Below are 22497 nucleotides of genomic sequence, written 5' to 3'. Positions count from 1 at the left end.
ATCGAAATTACTCGTCTGTTGAGGGCATTTTGATAGCTCAACCTAACCCTAACCTAATCAGAGAGTAACTCTACAATGACTATAGAAAACATAATTCAAACAAAACATCATTCCTGAATTTCCCCAAGGGGATAAATAATAAAGGAATATCTTATTATAAATAAATCCAATCATCATCCCTTATTAATATTCACCTATTAAATCCACTTTAGTCATGATGGGAGGAGACCGGTTAAAGAAGGATTCTTTATGTAAATGTGATGGATTGTACAGAAGGAAGTGCAAGTCAATACTGGGAGGTTATTCTTAATGATTTGTACACAGAGGGCTAGATCCACAAAGAATGGATTGCACGGAACAAGTTGCACCCTTACTTACAATTCATGATGAATTGAAAATGGGGGACCCTGATGTAAACAAGACGAAAGTCTTTCTCTGGTCTGCATCCCCTTAACAATTGTGTGTATTGAGCCGTACTGTATTGTACCCATTCTGCAATCTGTTAATAAAATGTTCATTCAATCAATCACCGTGCAGATTGATTGATTGAAAATTTTATTAACAGATTACAGAATGGGTACAATACAGTACGGCTCAATACACACAATTGTTAAGGGGATGCAGACCAGAGAAAGACTTTCGTCTTGTTTACATCAGGGTCTCCCATTTTCAATTCATAATGAATTGTAAGTAAGGGTGCAACTTGCTCCGTGCAATCCATTCTTTGTGGATCTAGCCCAGAGTGTCCATTATAGCTCTGTGGTATTTTTAGGTGAACTACACCCAGCTTGGCGAGATCTGCAATCTGTGGCGTAACTATGGCGACATCCAAGACTCTTGGGACAGTGTGCTGTCCATTTCCGATTGGTTCTTTAACAACCAGGATGTCCTGGTGCCCGCAGCTGGACCTGGCAGATGGAACGATCCAGATATGGTCAGTCTTTCCACTCTTTACTGTCTTTGTTTATGCATTCATAGTCTCATCACTTCTGCTTAGCCTCTGTATTCTTCTTAGATGCAAAGTACCTCTATGACCGGCAGTGTCGCACACTCACTCACTCATTCATTCATTCATTCAGTAATTAATTGACAGTTAGGGTACGAATAGACAAGCGGGAACAACGGAAGAGATAGCCGACGAGCTAGTAAGGATGTGTATATATGGGTCAGAAGCCGCTGACGGGTTGCTAGGGGGATGAGATGGCCAAAACAACGTTAGAGAAACATCGCACGAGAGAGAGAAACTTTAAGACTTTAAGCTGTTAGTCTTCCGGTAGTGCAGGGCAGACGAGTTTTGACAGCGAGACGAACCACACCGAGAGCTGAGCTTCCAGGGGGATGGGAAAAGACCATGCGGTTGACAATGATAGCTACAGGCTAACAGACAGGCTTCAGCTAACAGACAGGCCCGCAGAACCACCAAAGCGATCGACGGAGATGGAATCTACTAATCTAGTTTCTCATACCATCAAAGACTTTCATTTTGTACGAGATGCTATGTTTATGGAAATAAACATCCTTTTTGATGAGACAATGACTCATTCTTTTGTCTGGATGCATTAACTCATAGAGCGCCATCCTCTTTCCCCATCTGTACTGCCTGGTGCCAGCTATTTTTTTTAACCATTTTCACGATATTTCACGATCTTTGCAGAGCTATTGTATATTCTATATTATAGCTATGGAGACAATAGTATGGCTCATTTGACAAACACTATTTATAGTCCGACATGTAAAAAAGCTTTTGTTTCTACATAAATTAAATTAAATTATACCCTTGTTCGTTCACAATCACAAGATAAACATTGCCCTGTTTCAAAATAATCCAGGCTGGTTTTCTAGATTGTGAGCAAATCTCGCGGCTGCTCGCTTGAAACCTATATTATTGCCAGGTCAAAGGTAAACACATGACCTTGTTTCTTCACAAAGCCGGGGGGGGGGGGGGGGGGGGGTCGTTTACTATAATACAAAATAAGGCATAAAAGGACTAAAAGTAATGACCTAGGAGGCAGGCTCAGCTCTGGTCAAAGGCCAGGGAGAATATAAATACATATATTTTTTTTTGTGTTTTATTTTTTTATTATTTTTTAAACAAACATATAAACAAACATGACAACACACGATATAAATACATCTTAAGCTGGGACTTAAAGACCTCAAGGGTCTGGGCTGTCCTGATGTGGAAGGGGAGGCTATCCCACAGTTTAGGGGCGGCTATGGAAAAAGCTCTGTCCCCTTTTGTTTTCTTTTCCTTATGTGTGATTCTGTCCTCACCAGCTGGTGGTCGGGGACTTCGGGCTGAGCATGGACCAGTCCCGCGCTCAGATGGCTCTGTGGGCCATCATGGCCGCTCCCCTCTTCATGTCCAACGACCTGAGGACCATCGGCAGCGGGGCCCGGGCCATCCTGCAGAACAAAATGGCCATCAGCATCAACCAGGACCCCATGGGCGTCCAGGGAAGACGCATCATAAAGGTAACGCACATAACGCATACTTGTATAGATCAGCAATCATAAAGGTAACGCACATAACGCACACCTGTATAGATCAGCAATCATAAAGGTAACGCACATAACGCATACTTGTATAGATCAGCAGTCATAAAGGTAACGCACATAACGCATACTTGTATAGATCAGCAGTCATAAAGGTAACGCACATAACGCATACTTGTATAGATCAGCAGTCATAAAGGTAACGCACATAACGCACACTTGTATAGATCAGCAGTCATAAAGGTAACGCACATAACGCACACTTGTATAGATCAGCAGTCATAAAGGTAACGCACATAACGCACACTTGTATAGATCAGCAGTCATAAAGGTAACGCACATAACGCACACTTGTATAGATCAGCAGTCATAAAGGTAACGCACATAACGCACACTTGTATAGATCAGCAATCATAAAGGTAATGCACATAACGCACACTTGTATAGATCAGCAGTCATAAAGGTAACGCACATAACGCACACTTGTATAGATCAGCAGTCATAAAGGTAACGCACATAACGCATACTTGTATAGATCAGCAATCATAAAGGTAACGCACATAACGCACACTTGTATAGATCAGCAGTCATAAAGGTAACGCACATAACGCACACTTGTATAGATCAGCAATCATAAAGGTAACGCACATAACGCACACTTGTATAGATCAGCAGTCATAAAGGTAACGCACATAACGCACACTTGTATAGATCAGCAGTCTTCTTCTTTGTTTTTTTTTTTTTTTTTTTCTCTTTAATTATTTATAAAGGGGAATCCCCCAGGCCAAAAGAGATAATAGGCTTAGCAGGCTTCAGGCCAAAAGAGATAATAGGCTTAGCAGGCTTCAGGCCAAAAGAGATAATAGGCTTAGCAGGCTTCAGGCCAAAAGAGATAATAGGCTTAGCAGGCTTCAGGCCAAAAGAGATAATAGGCTTAGCAGGCTTCAGGCCAAAAAAGATAATAGGCTTAGCAGGCTTCAGGCCAAATATTAGGTTTAGCAGGCTTCAGGCCAAGGGAGATATTAGGCTTAGCAGGCTTCAGGCCAAAAGAGATATTAGGTTTAGCAGGCTTCAGGCCAAAAGAGATATTAGGCTTAGCAGGCTTCAGGCCAAAAGAGATATTAGGTTTAGCAGGCTTCAGGCCAAAAGAGATATTAGGCTTAGCAGGCTTCAGGCCAAAAGAGATATTAGGTTTAGCAGGCTTCAGGCCAAGAGAGATATTAGGCTTAGCAGGCTTCAGGCCAAAAGAGATGTTAGGTTTAGCAGGCTTCAGGCCAAGAGAGATATTAGGCTTAGCAGGCTTCAGAACAAAAGAGATATTAGGCTTACTAGGCTTCAGGCCAAGAGAGATATTAGGCTCACTAGGCTTCAGTCCAAGAGAGGTATTAGGTTTAGCAGGCTTCAGGCCAAAAGAGATATTAGGCTTAGCAGGCTTCAGGCCAAGAGAGATATTAGGCTTAGCAGGCTTCAGGCCAAGAGAGATATTAGTCTTTTTTTTGTGTTTTATTTTTTTATTATTTTTTAAACATAACATACAATTAGATATACAAGCATTAATTAACAGTACACATCCAATGAAATCACCATTTTAAAAATGTTTAGCATACGAGATATACACCTAATACTTGCTATTTAATACCCTACATACATATGCTCTCGCTTGCTCCCCCCCCCCCGGACCCCCACTTGGATAATCCATCCATTATCATTTGCTTTTAACCAGGCACTACAATTCATATGCTAGCTTTTATTCTCTCCACCACTTCTAACCACATTGCAATTTTGGTTTCACTGACACCTAAAATTCTTGCTGTAGATATTTCTAGATAAATCACGTCGAGATATGTAAGAACCCAAACCTTCAGACAAATTTTTTCCGGTTGAAACCATCTTGATGCTATCAGCTTTTTAGCCGCTGTGAGACCAGATAAAACTAATCTCTTTAGCTGTATAGGGACTGCAAACTCAAAAACATCATTCAACAGCAATACAGAGGGGTGTACAGGTATATTCAGAATTAAGAAATTTGATAATTGCTGGGACACTTCTTTCCAGAATATCTTAACTGGTGGGCAATCCCAGTACATGTGCATAAATGTACCCTCATCCCCATTTGTACATAAGGAGCATCTGGAGTCTTGTTTAAGTCCCATTCTGTTCAATCTTATAGGAGTCAGGTATGTCCTATGAATATAGTTAAGATAAATTTGTTGATGGTCCGGGTTACGTGACGCAAGTCGAACGTTTGCCCAGACTTCTTGCCAATCAAAATTTATTTCCAGGTCTGGTATATCCCTCCTCCAGACTGAGTCTAGGGGGAGGATTCCATACGAGGACGTTAGTAATTGATGATAAAAATCTGATACAAAACCTCTCGATGTCTCTTTCATAGAAGAATTTGTGGTATCTGTGGTGTTCTATTGGTATCCTTAATCGGACTCCATGAGCCTTCAAACATACCAATAACTGTGCGTAAAAATAATATGTGGAACTGGTGAGATTAAATTTTGTATGTATGTCTTCATATCTACAAAAACCCCGTTTGTTGAAAACATCTCCTAATGTGTGTATGCCCTGCTTTTCCCATTTAGGGTATCTTATAGGTCGTTTTCCAATCAGGAGTGCATTGTTATTGAATAGGGGAGTATGACTATGCCATTTATGTGGGTTAGAATATTTTTTGTGTTTCACGCCATATCCGGATCGCATGAGTAATAATGGGGCCAAATTTTAATTCGCATTGCTTAATTGATAATTTTTGTGTATACTATGTCCTGCAGTCTCGTGTTTAGGCGTCTTTCCTAGCCATGCTCAAGTTGCCGAGGACGCCGCAACTCGTCTTTAATATCAATATTTCAAAAATCTGTGATCGAAATCATATTTTTCCTCCGCAGCCCTGAGACACAGTGCTGGTCTCCTCTCAACCCTCTAGCGGTTCAAGAGCGCCATCTGGTGGCCGATCGGCAGATCGCCCAACAGGAAGTCACCCTTTGAACCGGTAGTACTCATCCAAATGTGGTCCGGCCACTCTCTATAGCTCCCACGACTCCATCTTGAAACACTGGATAATAGATTGCTCGCCCTAACTCAATAAACAACGTTATTTGGACGTATATACTATTATACAACCTGGAAATGGATCGGATATTTCTACATCCCATAATAGGAATATTTCAGTTCCACGCTCATCGTCCAGCGGTGCGAGGAAGCCACGGTAAGATTCAGCGTTATTCTCTAACGTCTTCTTTACTAACTGCTATGATGAACATATGACCCACATTAGATGAATGGTATAACGTTGCCCACAGAATTATAAATGCCCCCTCGCCCATCCGGTCAACATCAGATGACGTGTAGTAACTTCTAGAAGTACCTCCAGGTGAAATTTATTATCTGGCACAGATCGCTATCAAACTGTATTTCATCATCAATATAATGCATTTGGAGCTATAAATCACGTTCTGGAGAAAGCTGCAGAAAAAGATAAAAACATACTTATACTTTAGACCAGGGGTTCCCAAACTTTTCAGGCCGGGGCCCAGAAAATAAGGCGTCAGAGAGCCGCGGCCCAATGCACATCGTCTGGCTTTTTTTTCTTTTTTTTTTGCCAGGCGACCGATTTTTTAAGCCAAATATCACTTCAATCCTATTAAGTTAGTTCAAGTTAGTTATTCATTTATATGTGCTATTTATGAGAGGGCTAACTTGTTGCAAAATAATAATGATAATAATAATAGCCTCATTAAAATACTATTGTTGCTTCGGTTGTTTTCAGCGTTTTATGTGCATAATCTGTTATTTAGTTTGAAATGTTCGTTGAAATAAGTAGATTTTTCGTTTTTGTTTATTTATTAAGTTAATATAAAACCATATAGTCACATTTTAGAATACAATAGAATAGAATTTTAGAATACAACTAGAAACACTGTCCTGGCCTGCTTCTAAGTTCAGTGGCCTGACAAAAAAATTAAAATAATAAAAAAAGTTTTTTTTTAATTCTTTTTTAAAAAAAAATTAAAATCATCTTGCGGCCCATCCGTGGCTGCTCGCGGCCCACCTTTGGGTCGCGACCCCGACTTTGGGAACCACTGCTTTAGACCATATTTTAGTATGAATATGTGAATGAAAAAGTTTAACGTTCATACACCCTGAACAATACATATAGGACATTGAATGGGCCCTAATAATGGCAATCTAGCAATAGAATTTAAAAAGTTATAGCCCTGCAAAGAAGGGGAACTTCTCCATAGACAAATAGAGCTGGCAAGGGATGGTATATCATGAATTTAACCTTCGGCAGTTAAAGTGTTAACTATTGATACCCGTGCCTGTACTGAGTTTTTAAGTTTTGACCACCTGTCTCGTATTTGATCTTATCTTGGATTTTTATGTAATTGTACTTCACCGTTTGGCTTATAGTAGGGAATACTTCAACTCCCAAACATCTGAAGTGTTTAACCATTGGTATTTCTTCTGGAAGGAGTATATTTTCTGCAGGGGCATCAAGTGGAAGGAAAGCCGACTTTGGCCAATTTATCCTAAATCCCGATAGATTGCCAAAGTCATCAATCAACTTGAGAAGATGAGGTGTTAAGGTTTTGCATGAACAGTATTACGTCGTCCGCATATAAACGAATTTTATGTTGTGCCCTTGATTGCGATTGGTTCTATGGATTGGGATTGTCTTATATATTGTGCTAAAGGCTCTAATGATAAATCGAATAGTCCGGGACTAAGAGGGCAACCCTGTCTAGAAGAGCGTGATACCGGAAAGATTTCGGAGGTGATCATACCTGTTGTAATCATGGCCGATGGGTCTTTGTATAATACTTTAATCATATCAATGAATCCTTTTCCTAACCTCATCCTTTCTAATACTGCCCATAGATACGACCATTCCAACCTATCAAAAGCTTTCATCGCATCCAGGGACAGCATCGCCTTAGGTGTGGTGTCATCCTTGCTGGCATCTAGCACATGTAGTAACCATCTTATATTATCCGTGATCAAGCGGCCTCTTATGAAGCCAGTCTGATCAGGATGAACTAAAGACGTCATATGCTTTTGAAGTCTGATGGCTAATACCTTGGAGTACAGCTTGATATCGGTTACGAGGAGGCTTAAGGGTCTATAACTACCGCAATCGGTGGGGTCTTTGTCTTTTTTAAGGAGGACTGTTATGAGTGCAATATTGTCATTCTTATGGAAGTTCCCCTCCTTGATTGAATATAAAATCATATTAAGTAATAGGGGTCCAATTACATCCCAACATGAGAGGTACATTTCTGGTGGGATACCGTCTCTTCCAGGAGCCCTACCACTTTGCATTTCAGATATGGCCTCCCTAAGTTCATCTAGTGTGATGGGTGTTTCTAACTGTTTAGCGTCATCCTCTGATCGTTTAGGGAGGTTAATTTGATTAAGATATGTGTCCATTTTGTTTTGATCGAAGGTCGTTTCTGATTTATACAAGTTGGAGTAGAACTCTTTGAATGTCTTGTTGATTTTTTTAGGGTCTGTAACAAGTCCTTGTTGTGCTTTAATGGTAGTTATATCTGCAAATTTTGCGTTGACTCTTAACCGCATAGCTAGTAGGTGACTTGGTTTAGAACCATGAAAGTAATGCTGTTGTCTTGTGCTATGTATTTGTACTTCAGATTGTTGTTTATAAATGGCATTAATCTCTTTTTTTAACACATTAATTTGAGTTTCCAGTCGAACCGAGTAGTTGTATTGTAAAGAGGAAAATAACGTAGAGTAAAGCGTTTCCAGCTCTGCCAGTTTTGAGCAACGATTCTTGCGTATTTTGGAGGAAAAGTACCTGGTAAAATCCTTGATCAATCCCTTTACCGACATCCATAATATTCTGGGGTCCTGTACCGATTTCGCATTCTCCAGTAGGAATACAGAAAGAGCTTCTTTGAGTTGTGTAATGAATTCCTTGTTATTCAGCAATATCGAGTTAAATCCCCATCTTGGGGCTCGGGATGACAGTATACCAAATGATCCTTTTAGGAGTAAATAACAGTGATCTGATAGTGCATTGGGTACCATTTCCACGTCATAGTTATCAAATAGTCTCGGGGATGCAAAAACATAATCTATTCTGGAAAGTGTGTTATGTCTTGCAGATCGACAAGAGTACTTCCGGGTCGTGGGGTTGAGTGATCGCCATAGATCATTTGCACCTGTATTCTTCGACCAATCCTTTAACGCATTAGATGAATTTTTCTGGTCATTGGAAAAGGTGGGATAAGATTTATCCATCCCAGGATCCCAAATGGCATTAAAATCTGCACCAATTATAAATTAGTATTCAGGAAGGTTTAACATTGTTCTGGTAAGTGTAGTGTAGAAGTTAGCTTCGTACAAATTTGGGGCATATACCGCTACCAACGCTATTTTCCTATTCCTGTATACAATTTTAGCTATGGTTATCCGACCATCTGCATCAGACCATACTCCCTTCAATTCAATATTCAACTTCCGTTTCACGACTATAGCAACTCCACAGGTTCTCGTTCCAAAGGAAGAGTGACTAATGTTATGATATATGTTGTCCGCTAACGTAGCTTTGTCTTCCACTAAAATGTGCGTTTCGCTTAGAAGAGCCACGTCAACCTGTTTGTTTTTCATCAGTGTGAGCACGCTTTTGCGTTTATGTTGATTATTTATTCCCCCAGTATTCCAGATCATTATATTCAAACTAGCCATAATCTATACATGTTGTTGTGTAATTGTTGGTAATGCTTCTGGAGTGCGAATTCACAATGGATATATATCCAACTATTGAGGTCCCGTTGAGAGCCGATCTTAAAAACATACATATATACAAATAAACCCCTAAATCCCCCTCCCTCAGAGAGTCGTACAGGACTGTTCCATAGACACAACCTTTGCGTATAACTCCCTCCCTTACACCACCGGTTTGCCCAAAGTGAGCCTTTTAACCTTAACTTTCCTATGCTAATTGCCATAGGATCTAAAACTTTCATTCTAATTTAATAGAATGTCACTCGTGGTCTAGCGCCTTCCCTTTAATGTAATAAAAATAATGTTAAAAATGAAAAATATACCTCAATTGGCATATTTATTTGAACCTTCTACTAACATGTATATGTTGGAACCTTCAGAAAAAAGAGAAAAACAAAAGAGAGAAAAACAAAAAAAATTGATTTTTAGAACTAAATTATGTAAATCCCTAAAGCAATGGAGCAATTGCTTAAAATAACTTTGTCAGGCTTATACCTTTAGATGAAAATTAGGTTTTTAAATCCTTGTATGCAGTTCGTCCCCCGACAAGTGTGGGCATTAAACCGTTATGAGGGTTTATTGAACTTCCATATCTGGTTCATGTGCATATACATACCCAATGTTATTGTTCACAGGCCTTCATTGTAGGAGTACAGTGTATTCTAGAAAGTTAGCCACCGATCTTGATTTGTATACACTGATGTTATGTTCCAGATTATTCTTCCTATCCAAGAGTTATGTCATTCCAGTGTATTCCAGTATATTCCAGTATGACACTGAACGATCGAAAGAAGAATCCAGAATGTTCCAGAGTGTTCCAAAATGTCAACGTTAGAATATTGCCTGCACAAAAACCAGAAATCTATAAATATAGTGCCTATCGTTTCGTATTAAACTCTTTGTACCTCAATGTTGCCAACAGGCTTATTTGCTGCCGCTTTTGTAGCCGAGCCATGGCAAAGTCATCCAAATAAATCATCTGAGACGGGCCTATGGTGCGTCCGGCCCCGAGGGGCCGGTATCATGTTGCGTTTGCTTCATGTAATCTTCGGCGTCTTCAGGCGAGCGTAACCCGAATCTTTTCCCATTTTCCCCCACAATGGAGAGAAACGCTGGGTAGCGTAGGCTGGGCTGGAGTTTCCTCTTATAGAGCTTCTGCAACACTTCTTTGTAAGGGGCTCGTCGGATTATAGCCTCCCTGCACAAATCTTCGTAGAACGACACTGGTTTATCGTTATATTTCAGTTTCCCCCATTGCTTACGTGCCTCTCTGATGATCGTGTCTCTTATTTCTGTTTTACGCAGAGTAGCAATGATAACTCGCCTTGTTGCCGTTGGGGTCCCGGGTACCGATTCTATTACAATGATCCACTAACGGCATTGTGGGGAGGATTTCTTTACCTAGAATTTCAGCTAACACTGTTGGAAATGTGTCGTCTGTGCATTTGACTGATTCATCCAATCCCACAATACGGATATTAAATCTACGATAGTGACGTTCGGAATCGAGCAGCCTCTCCATTGATTTCTCTTCGTTGTCATGTATCTTCTTCAAAAGCACTTTGTCCCCCTGTTGCATCTCCTCCGCTAGCTCCATGAATCCTTCATGAAAAGCCTTCTTGCTCTCCTCGACTTTCAATGTAAATTCGATCAGTGTTTTCAACTGCAGTAATACGCTGGGATTGATTTGCGGCCGCTGTTTTAACCTCTTCGAATTTAGCATCGATATATAATTTGAAAGAGTCAGCCTTGGCGTCAGCCTTGATTAGTCAGAGACTTGAAATCGGGTGGTGTATTCTCCATGCCTGTATCGGTTGAGGTTGCAGGAGCGTTGGCAGGAGCGGCGGTATTGTCTGATATTTTCTTCTCAATTTCCACTGCTATCCCTTTCACGAAGCTCGTCCCCGCCGGGACCGTTGTATTGTCCTCTGCTATCTCCCTCATGGGGCAAGTCGTCACCGGGACTGTTATATTGTCCGCTGCTGTCTCCCCAACGGAGAAAGTCATCACCGGTGCCGTTATACTGTCCGCTGCTATATCCCTCGCGGAGCGTGTCACAGCCGGGGCCGTTATATTGTCTACTCCGTGTCTCTTTCCAGGATCTTTCTCTTTCTTTGGTCCCATGTTGAATCTTTCTTTCTGTTGATATAGTTAGTAGAAGGTCTTATTTAATATATACGATGAGGTTTAAACACATTAGTGTTGTACAAATAAGGTTTTGAAGCGAAATTGACGTTAACGGGAGCGGAGCGTTGACCAAACGTGTCCGCTACATCTCGTTCTCAAACCGGAAGAGGTATTAGTCTTACTAGGCTTCAGGCCAAGAGAGATATTAGGCTCACTAGGCTTCAGGCCAAGGGATACTCTGCTACACTTGCCTCCATTTGACCTTCCCTACCTGGAAGAAACCTGTCCGGGGCATGGCACCACATCATGGGAAACCAAACATCGTCTGATCAGCCAGAGGGGAATCCCCATAGATCAGACTTAGCTGGAATATACAGTTTGAAGCTAGAAAGCTACATAGAGAATACTTTACATGTGCAAGGCCTCCAATTTAGTTTACAATGCATATTTGATACACAAGGAAGTACTTTGCAGGCTTGCATTCGATTCACACGCTACCTCCAAAAAAGATTTTGATAGACAAATACACATTTTCAAATGATTGTTCCATGAGTAATGTTTCCCTTGTTAATATGGTTACCACATCAAACACACATTGTGTCTACATACATAGAGTACTCCTCCTGTACATCTGCTTCTTGGTTTCTTCTGCGTCCTTACCTTTATCCTGAATCTCCCCAAGGGGATCAATAGAGGAATATCTTATCTTATCTACCTCTCTTATTCTTAATGTGTATGCTTCTTTGTTTACTCTGCTTCATTATTTATTTTCTGTTTATGCTTCTTTGTTTACCTTTTAATGTGTTCTATCTCCCATCCTGTCTCTCTCCATCCTGTCTCTCTCCCAGGAGAAAAGTGGCATTGATGTGTTTTGGCGCCCCCTGTCGGGCGGTGCCAGTGCCTTGGTGTTCTTCAGTCGCCGTGACGACATGCCGTACCGCTACCACACGTCCCTGAGCAAACTCAACTACACCACCGGCAGCTACAAGGTCAGTCAGAGCTTCTACACCACCAGCAGCTACAGGGTCAGTCAGAGCTTCTACACCACCAGCAGCTACAGGGTCAGTCAGAGCTTCTACACCACCAGCAGCTACAGGGTCAGTCCGAGCTTCTACACCACCAGCAGCTACAGGGTCAGTCAGAGCTTCTACACCACCAGCAGCTACAGGGTCAGTCAGAGCTTCTACACCACCAGCAGCTACAAGGTCAGTCAGAGCTTCTACACCACCAGCAGCTACAGGGTCAGTCCCCAGTCAGGACATCTAGGCCACATCACCCCTCTCCTGAATTGGCCCATATTCAATCCAACTTTATTTATAAAGTGCTTTAACAGCCACAGGGGCACAAAGTGCTGTACAGGGGGAGCATATTAAAAACTATTAGCAGCACTAAAAATAGATTAAAAAAACAAGAGTACCAAAACAGAGATAAAAAAACAGTAGGTAAATATAGGCAGCAATACAAGTTTAAATAGATCAGAGTACTTAAAAAAAATATTTAAAAGCAAAGGACACAGTAACAAAACGATACAACAACAACACAGTAAGACAATAAGATCATAAAATCAACAAGCTACATGGTGTCGAAAGCCAGAGAGAAAAGGTGGGTCTTAAGGAGGCCTTTGAAACGGGGCAGTGATGAGGCCTAATCTGCAGTGGCAGCTCGTTCCACATTTTGGGAAAGTGCACCCCTATATAAAGTGCATTGCAGTAATCCAGCCTGGTAGTCACAAATGCATGGATTACTGCTTAAAAATGCTGGGCGTGTAGGATGGGCTTAATTTTGGCCAGCTGCCTCAACTGGAAAAAACTCGTTTTAACCACGGCCTTGATCTGGCTGTCAAATTTAAGGTCTGGGTCGATCTTTACACCTAGGTTCTTTACTATTGGTTTGACATGTTGTGCCAGCGAACCCAGATCTAGCAGTGAGGTCACAGCGGGGCCACCAAAAACCATGACCTCCGTCTTTTTGTCATTAAAATTTAAAAAATTCAATGCCATCCAGGATTTAATGTCATCGAGGCATTTGGTCAGCGGGTCTATGGAAAAAGAGCCAGACTTTTTTAGTGGCATATAGATCTGGCTGTCATCAGCGTAGCAGTGAAAAGGAATGCCATGCTTTCTGAGGATGGAACCAAGGGGCAATAAATAAATAGAGAACAGAACGGCGCCAAGTATCGAGCCCTGGGGTACACCGTACAATAGGGGGGCAGTAGAGGACACGGAGTCCTCGAGCTTGACACAAAAGGATCGATCTGCCAGGTAGGACATGAACCATTCAAGGGCTATGCCTCTGATGCCCACCCACTGTTCAAGGCGGGCAATTAAAATGTCATGGTCCACTGTGTCAAAAGCGGCCGACAGGTCTAAAAGGACCAGGACAACACAGTCACTGGAATCAGTAGCTAAAAAGATGTCATTAAAAACTCTTAAAAGTGCCGACTCAGTGCTGTGCAGGGATTTAAAACCAGATTGGAAAACCTCGAGAATATGGTGCTCGTTTAAAAAAATTCATTAGCTGAGTATAGACAATTTTCTCAAGGATCTTTGATAAAAATGGCAGTTTAGAGATGGGCCTAAAATTTGACATGGCTGCAGGATCAAGCCCAGGCTTCTTGATCAGGGGCTGCACAACCGCATGTTTAAAAAGTGCCGGGACCACACCAGAGGACAGGCTGCTATTTATAATGTTGAGTACAGTCGGCCCAACAGCTGGGAAGACCTCCTTAAAGAGTCGAGGTGGAACAGCATCATCTGGGGAGCCCGAAGGCTTCATTTTGCCAATGACCTCCTGTAAGGAAGACAGCGTCATGGGCACAAATGTGTTAAAAACAGCGGGGCTGGGGACAAAAACGGAGGGGTCATAAACAGGAGGTGAAATAGAAGCCCTAATGGAGGAGACCTTATCAATAAAGAAATTAAGGAAACCTTCACAGGCAGCACGAGAGGCCTCCACACATGTAGTCAGTGGTGCATTCAGTACATCATTGATGGTCTTAAACAATACACGGGGCTTATGGCAGTTTGCCATGATAATGTCAGCAAAATATGTTGTCCTAGCCTCCCGTACAATATTCTGGAAGTGATGCCAGCAGTCTCTTAGCATGTGAAGCGATACATGCAGTTTGTCCTTCTTCCATTTGCGCTCGGCTCTGCGGCACTCACGCTTCGCAGAACGGGTCAAATCATTCATCCAGGGCTCTGGTTTAACCCTGGGCTGTCTGGTCTTAAAAGGGGCAACAGTGTCCATAGTAGTTTGACAGGCGTCAGTAAACCACAAGCTAAGGGTCTCCGCATCATCACAAACTGGAGCGACATCATTTGAACAGAAAACAGCAGAGAAACGCTCAGCAGTGAATGGGTTAATAATCCGGCAACGGCGAGCAGCAGCGCCAGGTTTGACTGTGTTACAGACAAGTGCAACGTCAAACAGGACAGGCATATGGTCAGAGAAAAATGATCCACATATCTCTAGATTAAAAACAGGTAAACCATATGATAAAACCAGATCAAGTGTGTGCCCACGTTCATGCGTGGGGCCAGACACAGATTGGATAAGATTAAAACAGTCGATGGTGCTTAAAAAGTCCTTTGCCAAAGGGTTGTCGGAACAACACACATGCACATTAAAATCCCCGACAATCAAGACATGATCATAGTTTGGCATGCTATCGGCCAGGAAGGCAGAAAAGTCATTAATAAAATCTTTATTGTACGGTAGGGGGCGGTAGATCACAGCACACAACACGGTTTGATTGATCTCAAACATGCTCAGCTCAAAGCTGCAGAACGGTGAAGGTAGCGATAGTGGTTTACTTAAGTATTGTAACAAAGTACAATTACTCAAGTACTTTACACCCCTGAATAGAAGTAATCAGAATCTCTCTCTCTCTCTCTCTCTCTCTCTCTCTCTCTCTCAGATCTATGACGTGTTCACCGACAAGACCACGACACTGAAAGGCAACTCCGACTTCGTGGTGTCGATCAACCCCTCGGGTGTGGTCATGTGGTATCTCACTGCCCCGGCCAAGCTCGGCCTCCGCAAATTCCAAGCCGGGGCAAAGCTCCGGGGTCCCGTCGTCCGTCACCACGACAACGACATCCCACCCGTGTTCCTCTGAGGCCTCGCTAATCACACTCGCTGATGACATCACCGTTTGCCTCGAGACAATGGCTCTTCAATGTGATTCAAGACTGAAGTTAATTTTCGAGGAAGATCGGCGGTCGCTCTGGTCCTCTCTGGCTGACCCCAGAGCAGAACACTGGACTTCTTTCTACAAATACTGCTACACTGTGTGTTGATTGATGATGTTATATATAATATATGCTGGTAAGGCTGAGACCACTTATCAATTTATCGACAACTGCGTGACATTTCTTTTGCATGTGTAAAATATGGCATTTGGAAGAATCTATAAATTGGGACAAAATTACAGATAAATATAGATTTTTTTATTATTATTTTGCATGTGTAACAAACAAAAAAAGTTTAAAATACTTTTTTCTTAAAAAAGTAATAAAAAGAAAATGTATTTAACGTTAGTTTGTCGTGTCGTGGGCCAACTACATCATAGCAAAAACGACTGAGTGCACGTGACACACACACACACAAACTAACGTTAAATAATATTTGTTTTTCTTTTTTAAGAAAAAAGTATTTACATTTTTTTTACACACAAAATAATAATTAAAAAAATCTATATTTATCGATAATTTTGTCCCGGTTTATCGATTCTTCCAAATGGCATATCGTCTCAGCCTTACTGTACATGCTAGCCACATTCTGTCACAAGTACTGATGCCACCATGATCTCAGGAGCAAAATCATGTTGAATTTGAACGCTTTACCTATAGCTAGTCACTAAAGGCCTCACCTCTCACTTTGATTCTTTTCAAAAACGTCTGCGCCAATATGGAAATATGCGTTAAGGGAATAAGACGTCACCCCTCGATTTGACCCTCTTCTAAAGTTCTGCACGGTTATGGTAACATGCACAGAGGGAATCGGTCCAAAATAACAGCCCACTGTGCGTCTACTTTGGAGAGAGAGGCAGACGTGGAATGTTTACAAAACCTGAGTTACGGTCCCGGGTTTCCCCAACTCATTCACAATGTGGGCAAAAGTGGGGAGACAGATGGTAGATGTGTATTTTTAGAGGACTTCATACTTTTAAAGGGGGAAATCCATCCTAAAACGGAATGTACATTGTGTCATTCGTAGTGGTCTTGGGACAGTTAAGTCGATATCTATAAACATGGACGAATCGGAGCGTCGAGACTTGAATTTGTGATGTAATCAAGTGACCCTTGTTCTAGGTTGGGTCTATTCACAGTGAATTAGAGGCGTGGTTTGTGGGCTCATAAAATGTGGTGTTTGTGAGATATTACAGCTGCAGGGTTTGTCTCTTGATGACACCATCGTTATAGGCTTTTCTCTCTTGTGTTTGGCTTGTGGAGAGACTTGTTCATGTGAATTCTATTTTAGGATGGATTTTCTCTTAAGTTATTGAATTCTACATTCAGGATTATGGATTCTGTGTTCCTTCAGTTGGGTTGGGATGGAGCAGAAAGAAGGATGTGGTGATGCTGGTCACTGCCATGTGCTTGTCTTTCCAAATTATGTTTACATTTGTTTAAATGCATTTTAGAGGTCTGGGTAGTGTAGAGGTCAAAGCATGCGCCTTACCACCACATAGTTCAATCTCCAGCAGCGGTACCTCCAGCTTGGTCAGATGTTCCTACGAATCTGTTAATAAAACTTTCATTCAATCAATCACTGCGCAGATTGATTGATTGATTGATTGATTGATTGAAAACTTTATTAACAGATTGCAGAATGGGTACAATACAGTACGGCTCAATACACACAATTGTTAAGGGGATGCAGACCAGAGAAAGACTTTCGTCTTGTTTACATCAGGGTCCCCCATTTTCAATTCATAATGAATTGTAAGTAAGGGTGCAACTAGCACAGTGCAATCCATTCTTTGTGGATCTAGCCCCCAGTGTTCACACCTTGGAAGCCGTGGGGTATGAGTCCTGGTCGTTGCAACAGTGACACTGGTCGGTCCTGTTCAGCGGGGAGGGTGTCTGGGAGAAATAGTATGAACCTCCACGTGTGTTACTCTCCCAGTGAAACTCCTCGCTATCGGGTCCACATGTATTGGAGGAGGAATGTGGTAGTCCACACCCTCCCCAGACCACCAGAGGAGACATGTGGTAGTCTACACCCTCCCCAGACCAACAGAGGAGGCATGTGGTAGTTTACACCCTCCCCAGACCAACAGAGGAGACATGTGGTAGTCTACACCCTCCCCAGACCAACAGAGGAGACATGTGGTAGTCTACACCCTCCCCAGACCAACAGAGGAGACATGTGGGAGTCTATACCCTCCCCAGACCAACAGAGGAGACGTGGTAGTCTACACCCTCCCCAGACCGACAGAGGAGACATGTGGTAGTCTACACCCTCCCCAGACCAACAGAGGAGGCATGTGGTAGTCTACACCCTCCCCAGACCAACAGAGGAGACATGTGGTAGTCTACACCCTCCCCAGACCAACAGAGGAGACATGTGGTAGTCTACACCCTCCCCAGACCAACAGAGGAGACATGTGGGAGTCTACACCCTCCCCAGACCAACAGAGGAGGCATGTGGTAGTCTACACCCTCCCCAGACCGACAGAGGAGACATGTGGTAGTCTACACCCTCCCCAGACCGACAGAGGAGACATGTGGTAGTCTACACCCTCCCCAGACTGACAGAGGAGACATGTGATTGTGATACACATGGGGAATTGAATTCAATTGGGGGAGGGATTTATTTTCAGGGACAATTGTTTTATTTGTTTGACTCCACTTTTAGGGACAATATAATTTTTTTGTTTGGAATGTACTAGTGAAAATAAATGAGGCATTTGTAATCTTAAGTGTTTCTGTGACTTATATTTTTCATTAAATTAAAGAAAATATTTCACTTTTCAATCACATTATTCACCGTAGCTCTTTTTTCCCCAGTATTTGCTATGGCTCTTTGAGATTGTGCAACAATTCAGAGGGACGGTCAGTGAATCGTTCCAGTATATTTCACTCAATCTGAGCAGTGAATTCCCTGTGGAATAGGAATCAACAGAATAGCACTGCTGATTCAGGATCAGCTTTATAATTTTGAATGATCTTCATAAGGTTATTTGGTCACAGCAGCACCAGACCACTCTAGGACGCTTCCAATAGTTTTTGAGATACCCCTACCGGAGGTAGAACAAAACACAAGCATGTTTTTCCTCATCTCTCAGGTCTCCCATATATGAAATGGATTCTTGTATAAAAATATTTTACTGCAAAACTTGTTAAATTGATAGATATTGTTATACACCCCCAAAGGAAAAAAATATCAAAATATAGCCTGGCCGTATGGGAGTTGAGACATATAAACTCATGTAGATTAATAATACAAGCTCCAAGAGCTTTCAAACTTGACATGCTAGCAGTCAGACAGTTGCTTAACCTAATAGAACAACCTGGATGTGAATATCTTTATGCATGTAGGAAATATCTACCTATGTACACATACTTAAAATAAGCGGAAATGTAAAAAATGTATATCTATGCAGAATGTTCTCATTTACCTTGTAGTAGCTCTGCCATGGATTGTCATATAAACACATATGAGGGCTTTTTCGGAAAGGTGTGGTTGTGCTGAATCCAGCAATGTGTAAATATAGCATGCATGGTCAGGGAGTTACATGAGTAAATGTATGAGGTGGACCCTCTTCTCCACTGTCAAGAAACTCCTACAACCCCCGGACAATAACTCACTCTCCTCCCCTGACCTCTGCAACTCGTTTCTCATTTTCTTCAATAATAAAATTTCAGGTAACTAATAATTTCACTGGATATATATATAACAAATATTGTTATTGTTTTTTTCTTTTTTTAAACCGATATTTTCCGATATCACATTTTACTGCCGATATCGGCCGATAATATTGGTCGGCCGATAATATCGGACATCCCTAATTATAATACAACCTAAATAACATCATACATGTTATTATTCTGATAGTATGATGCTACCATTATAATACAACCTAAATAACATCATACATGTTATTATTCTGATAGTATGATGCTACCATTATAATACAACCTAAATAACATCATACATGTTATGATTCTGATAGTATGATGCTACCATTATAATACAACCTAAATAACATCATACATGTTATGATTCTGATAGTATGATCAAATTGTTCATCGAGTCCCACCACTAATTTCTTTTTATTATTAATAGTTTGAAACACAAAACAGCTCAACAAAAATACAGTACAATTCAGACAAAACAAAGCACGCAAACATAGAACAAAGGGGGGGGGGGGGGGGTGCAGATCAAACACTTCTACATTCAGTCATATAGTCTATTCTCCAGACATGTCCTTATAAAGATCCAGGGACTGCCCTCTCCAGGGTCATATTCAGCGAGCGTTGTAGCTGCTTGTTCTATTGTCAATAGGTCCATTTAATCTCCCATCCAATTCAACATAATTGTACAGATACCAATGTCTATTTCCTATTTCTGATAGAGAAGAACAACCCAGATTATCATACAGGATGCATTGCTGAGTGCTGTAATTATCACCAGTTATGAATCTTAAGAGCAGAATGATAGATGGTGTCTGGGGGTAAAATAGTCAATAATATAATATTCTATATTCTATCTATAAAATACACTATAATCCCAAACTGACAGAGACTGCTTCAACAAAACTCTTTCTGTTAATCACAGGGAAGCTGGATTTGTTTCTGTAAAAGAAACAATCTTTTGTCTCAGCTTGCTAGTGAGATCGGGCTATGTAGTATTTCAAAGTACATTTTTAATCAGGTGGAGGAGGAGGAGAGGAGGAGGAAGGAGAGGAGGAGGAGGAGGAGGAGGAGGAGGAGGAGAGGGGTAGGCAGAGGAGGTGGAAGAGGAGGAGGAGAGGGGAGGCAGAGGAGGTGGAAGAGGAGGAGGAGGAGGAGGAGGAGAGGAGGAGGCAGAGGAGGAGGAGGAGGAGAGGAGGAGGCCGAGGAGGTGGAGGAGGAAGAGGAGGAGGGTGGAAGAGGAGGAGGAGGAGGAGAGGAGCAGGAGGCAGAGGAGGAGGAGGAGGAGGAGGAGGCAGAGGAGGTGGAGGAGGAGGTGGACGAGGAGGAGGAGGAGGAGGTGGAGGAGAGGGAGGAGGAGGTGGAGGAGGAGGAGGAGGAGGAAGAGGTGGAGGAGGAGGAAGAGGAGGAGGTGGAGGTGGAGGAGGAGGATTAGGAGGAGGAGGTGGAGGAGGAGGAGGAGGAGGAGGGGGAGGTGGAGGAGGAGGAGGAGGAGGAGGAGAGGAGGAGGGGGGAGGAGAGGGAGGAGGAGGTGGAGCAGGAGGAGGAGGAGAGGGAGGAGGAGGAGCAGGAGGAGGAGGAGGAGAGGGAGGAGGAGGAGGTGAGGAGAGGGAGGAGGAGGAGGAGGTTAGAGGAGGGGAGGAGGAGGGGGAGGAGGAGGCGGAGGGGGAGGAGGAGGGGGAGGAGGAGGAGGTTAGAAGGAGAAGGAGGTGTGGATGGGGGGAATGGAATGAAGGATAGAGTGATGAAGATGATGATGATAAGGATGATGAGAAATGAACCGATGGAGAAGAGAGGAACAAATAATTGTAACATAAAAGGATGGATGGAATGAGTGAGTGAGTGTAGTATGGGAGAGAGGAAGAGAGAATGGTAGAGAAAGAGAGAGAGGATGATAGGGGGGGGAGAGAGAGAGATGGGGCACAGCAGGGGAGATGGGGAGCTAAACAGAGAGTAGTCCTTGGGCTGTGTAGAATGTGGATCTGAGGAGTTGGCATAAGGTTGGACTGGAAGGCTCCTGCTAGCTGCGTTCTGACTGATTAACACTGCTGTCACCTTCCTCCTCCTCCTCCCTCCACCTCCTCCTCCCCCTCCTCCCCCCCCTTTCCTCCTCCTCCTCCTCCTCCTCCTCCTCCTCTCTCATCATGTTTTGGATAATGACGTCTCTGACCTTGGCTGTGAGGGCGCCGTGTTTGCACGCCCTCCAGATACTGTCGATAGCAGACGTCGACGCGGCCCGTCACGTGACCGTGTGTGTGACCGTGTGTGTTTCGAGCGTGTGCACGTGGTCATCACGTGACCGTGTGTGTGAGCGCGTGCACGTGTACAATAATGCCAGCGTGTGGTACTTGTGCGACATGAGCAAACTTTTAATCAAGCCAAAATCGACCTATACTTTCATTATGATAAATTTGAGAAAAATACAAAAAATATCATATTTTCCATCTACATCTAAAACTCTTTAATGATACGATACCTCAAATGTACATGTAAAAGATATATATATAAATTAAACACTTTACTGTACTATAAACAGTGCATTTCCATCTCAAGCCAGTAGAGGTCAGTGGAGCTGTTGGAAAGGCATGGACATAATCATGACAGCAGTGAATCAGTCAGACGCAGCTAGGCAGAGCCTTCCAGTCCAACCTTATGCCAACTCCTCAGATCCACATTCTACACAGCCCAAGGACTACTCTCTGTTTAGCTCCCCATCTCCCCATGCTGTGCCCCCATCTCTCTCTCTCCCCCCTATCATCCTCTCTCTCTCTCCTCTCTTCCATTCTTTCTTCCTCACTCCCATACTCACTCACTCACTCACTCACTCACTCACTCACTCATTCCATCCTTTTATGTTACAATTATTTCTTCCTCTCTTCTCCATCGGTTCATTTCTCATCATCATCATCATCATCTTCATCACTCAAATCCTTCATTCCATTCCCCCCATCCACACCTCCTTCTCCTTCTAACCTCCTCCACCTCCTCCTCCACCTCCTCCTCCTCCTTCTAACCTCCTCTCCCTCTTCCTTCTCCTCCACCTCCTCCTCCTCCTCCTCCTCACCTCCTCATCCCTCACCTCTCTTCCTTCTCCTCCCACCTCCTCCTCCACCTCCTCCTCTTCCTTCTCCTCCTCCACCTCTTCCATCTCCTCCTCCACCATCACCTCCTCCTCCTCCACCTCCTCTTCCTTCTCCCTCCTCCACCTCCTCCTCCTCCTTCTCCTCATCCTCCACCTCCTCCTCCTCCTCCACCTCCT

At 42.8% G+C, this 22497-nt stretch overlaps 1 protein-coding gene across 1 annotated transcript in view; it reads left to right on the top strand.

Annotated features, from left to right (window-relative positions):
• The window catches only part of LOC311227988 (alpha-N-acetylgalactosaminidase-like), a 42686-nt gene extending 24377 nt beyond the window's left edge, over nt 1-18309 (top strand). The window contains exons 6-9 of the mRNA XM_084313873.1: nt 773-934; nt 2278-2475; nt 12225-12365; nt 15296-18309. Coding sequence (XP_084169999.1) covers nt 773-934; nt 2278-2475; nt 12225-12365; nt 15296-15496 — 702 coding nt within the window. The 3' untranslated portion in view covers nt 15497-18309. The remainder of the gene's footprint in view (nt 1-772; nt 935-2277; nt 2476-12224; nt 12366-15295) is intronic.
• Nucleotides 18310-22497: the final 4188 nt, after the last annotated feature.

This window comes from Notolepis coatsorum (assembly GCF_963971535.1).
Source record: "Notolepis coatsorum genome assembly, chromosome: 5".
In the NCBI taxonomy this organism is placed as follows: Eukaryota; Metazoa; Chordata; class Actinopteri; order Aulopiformes; family Paralepididae; genus Notolepis; species Notolepis coatsorum.
The sequence above is the reverse complement of the archived record's forward strand: the minus strand, read 5'-3'. Positions and strand labels throughout refer to the sequence as shown.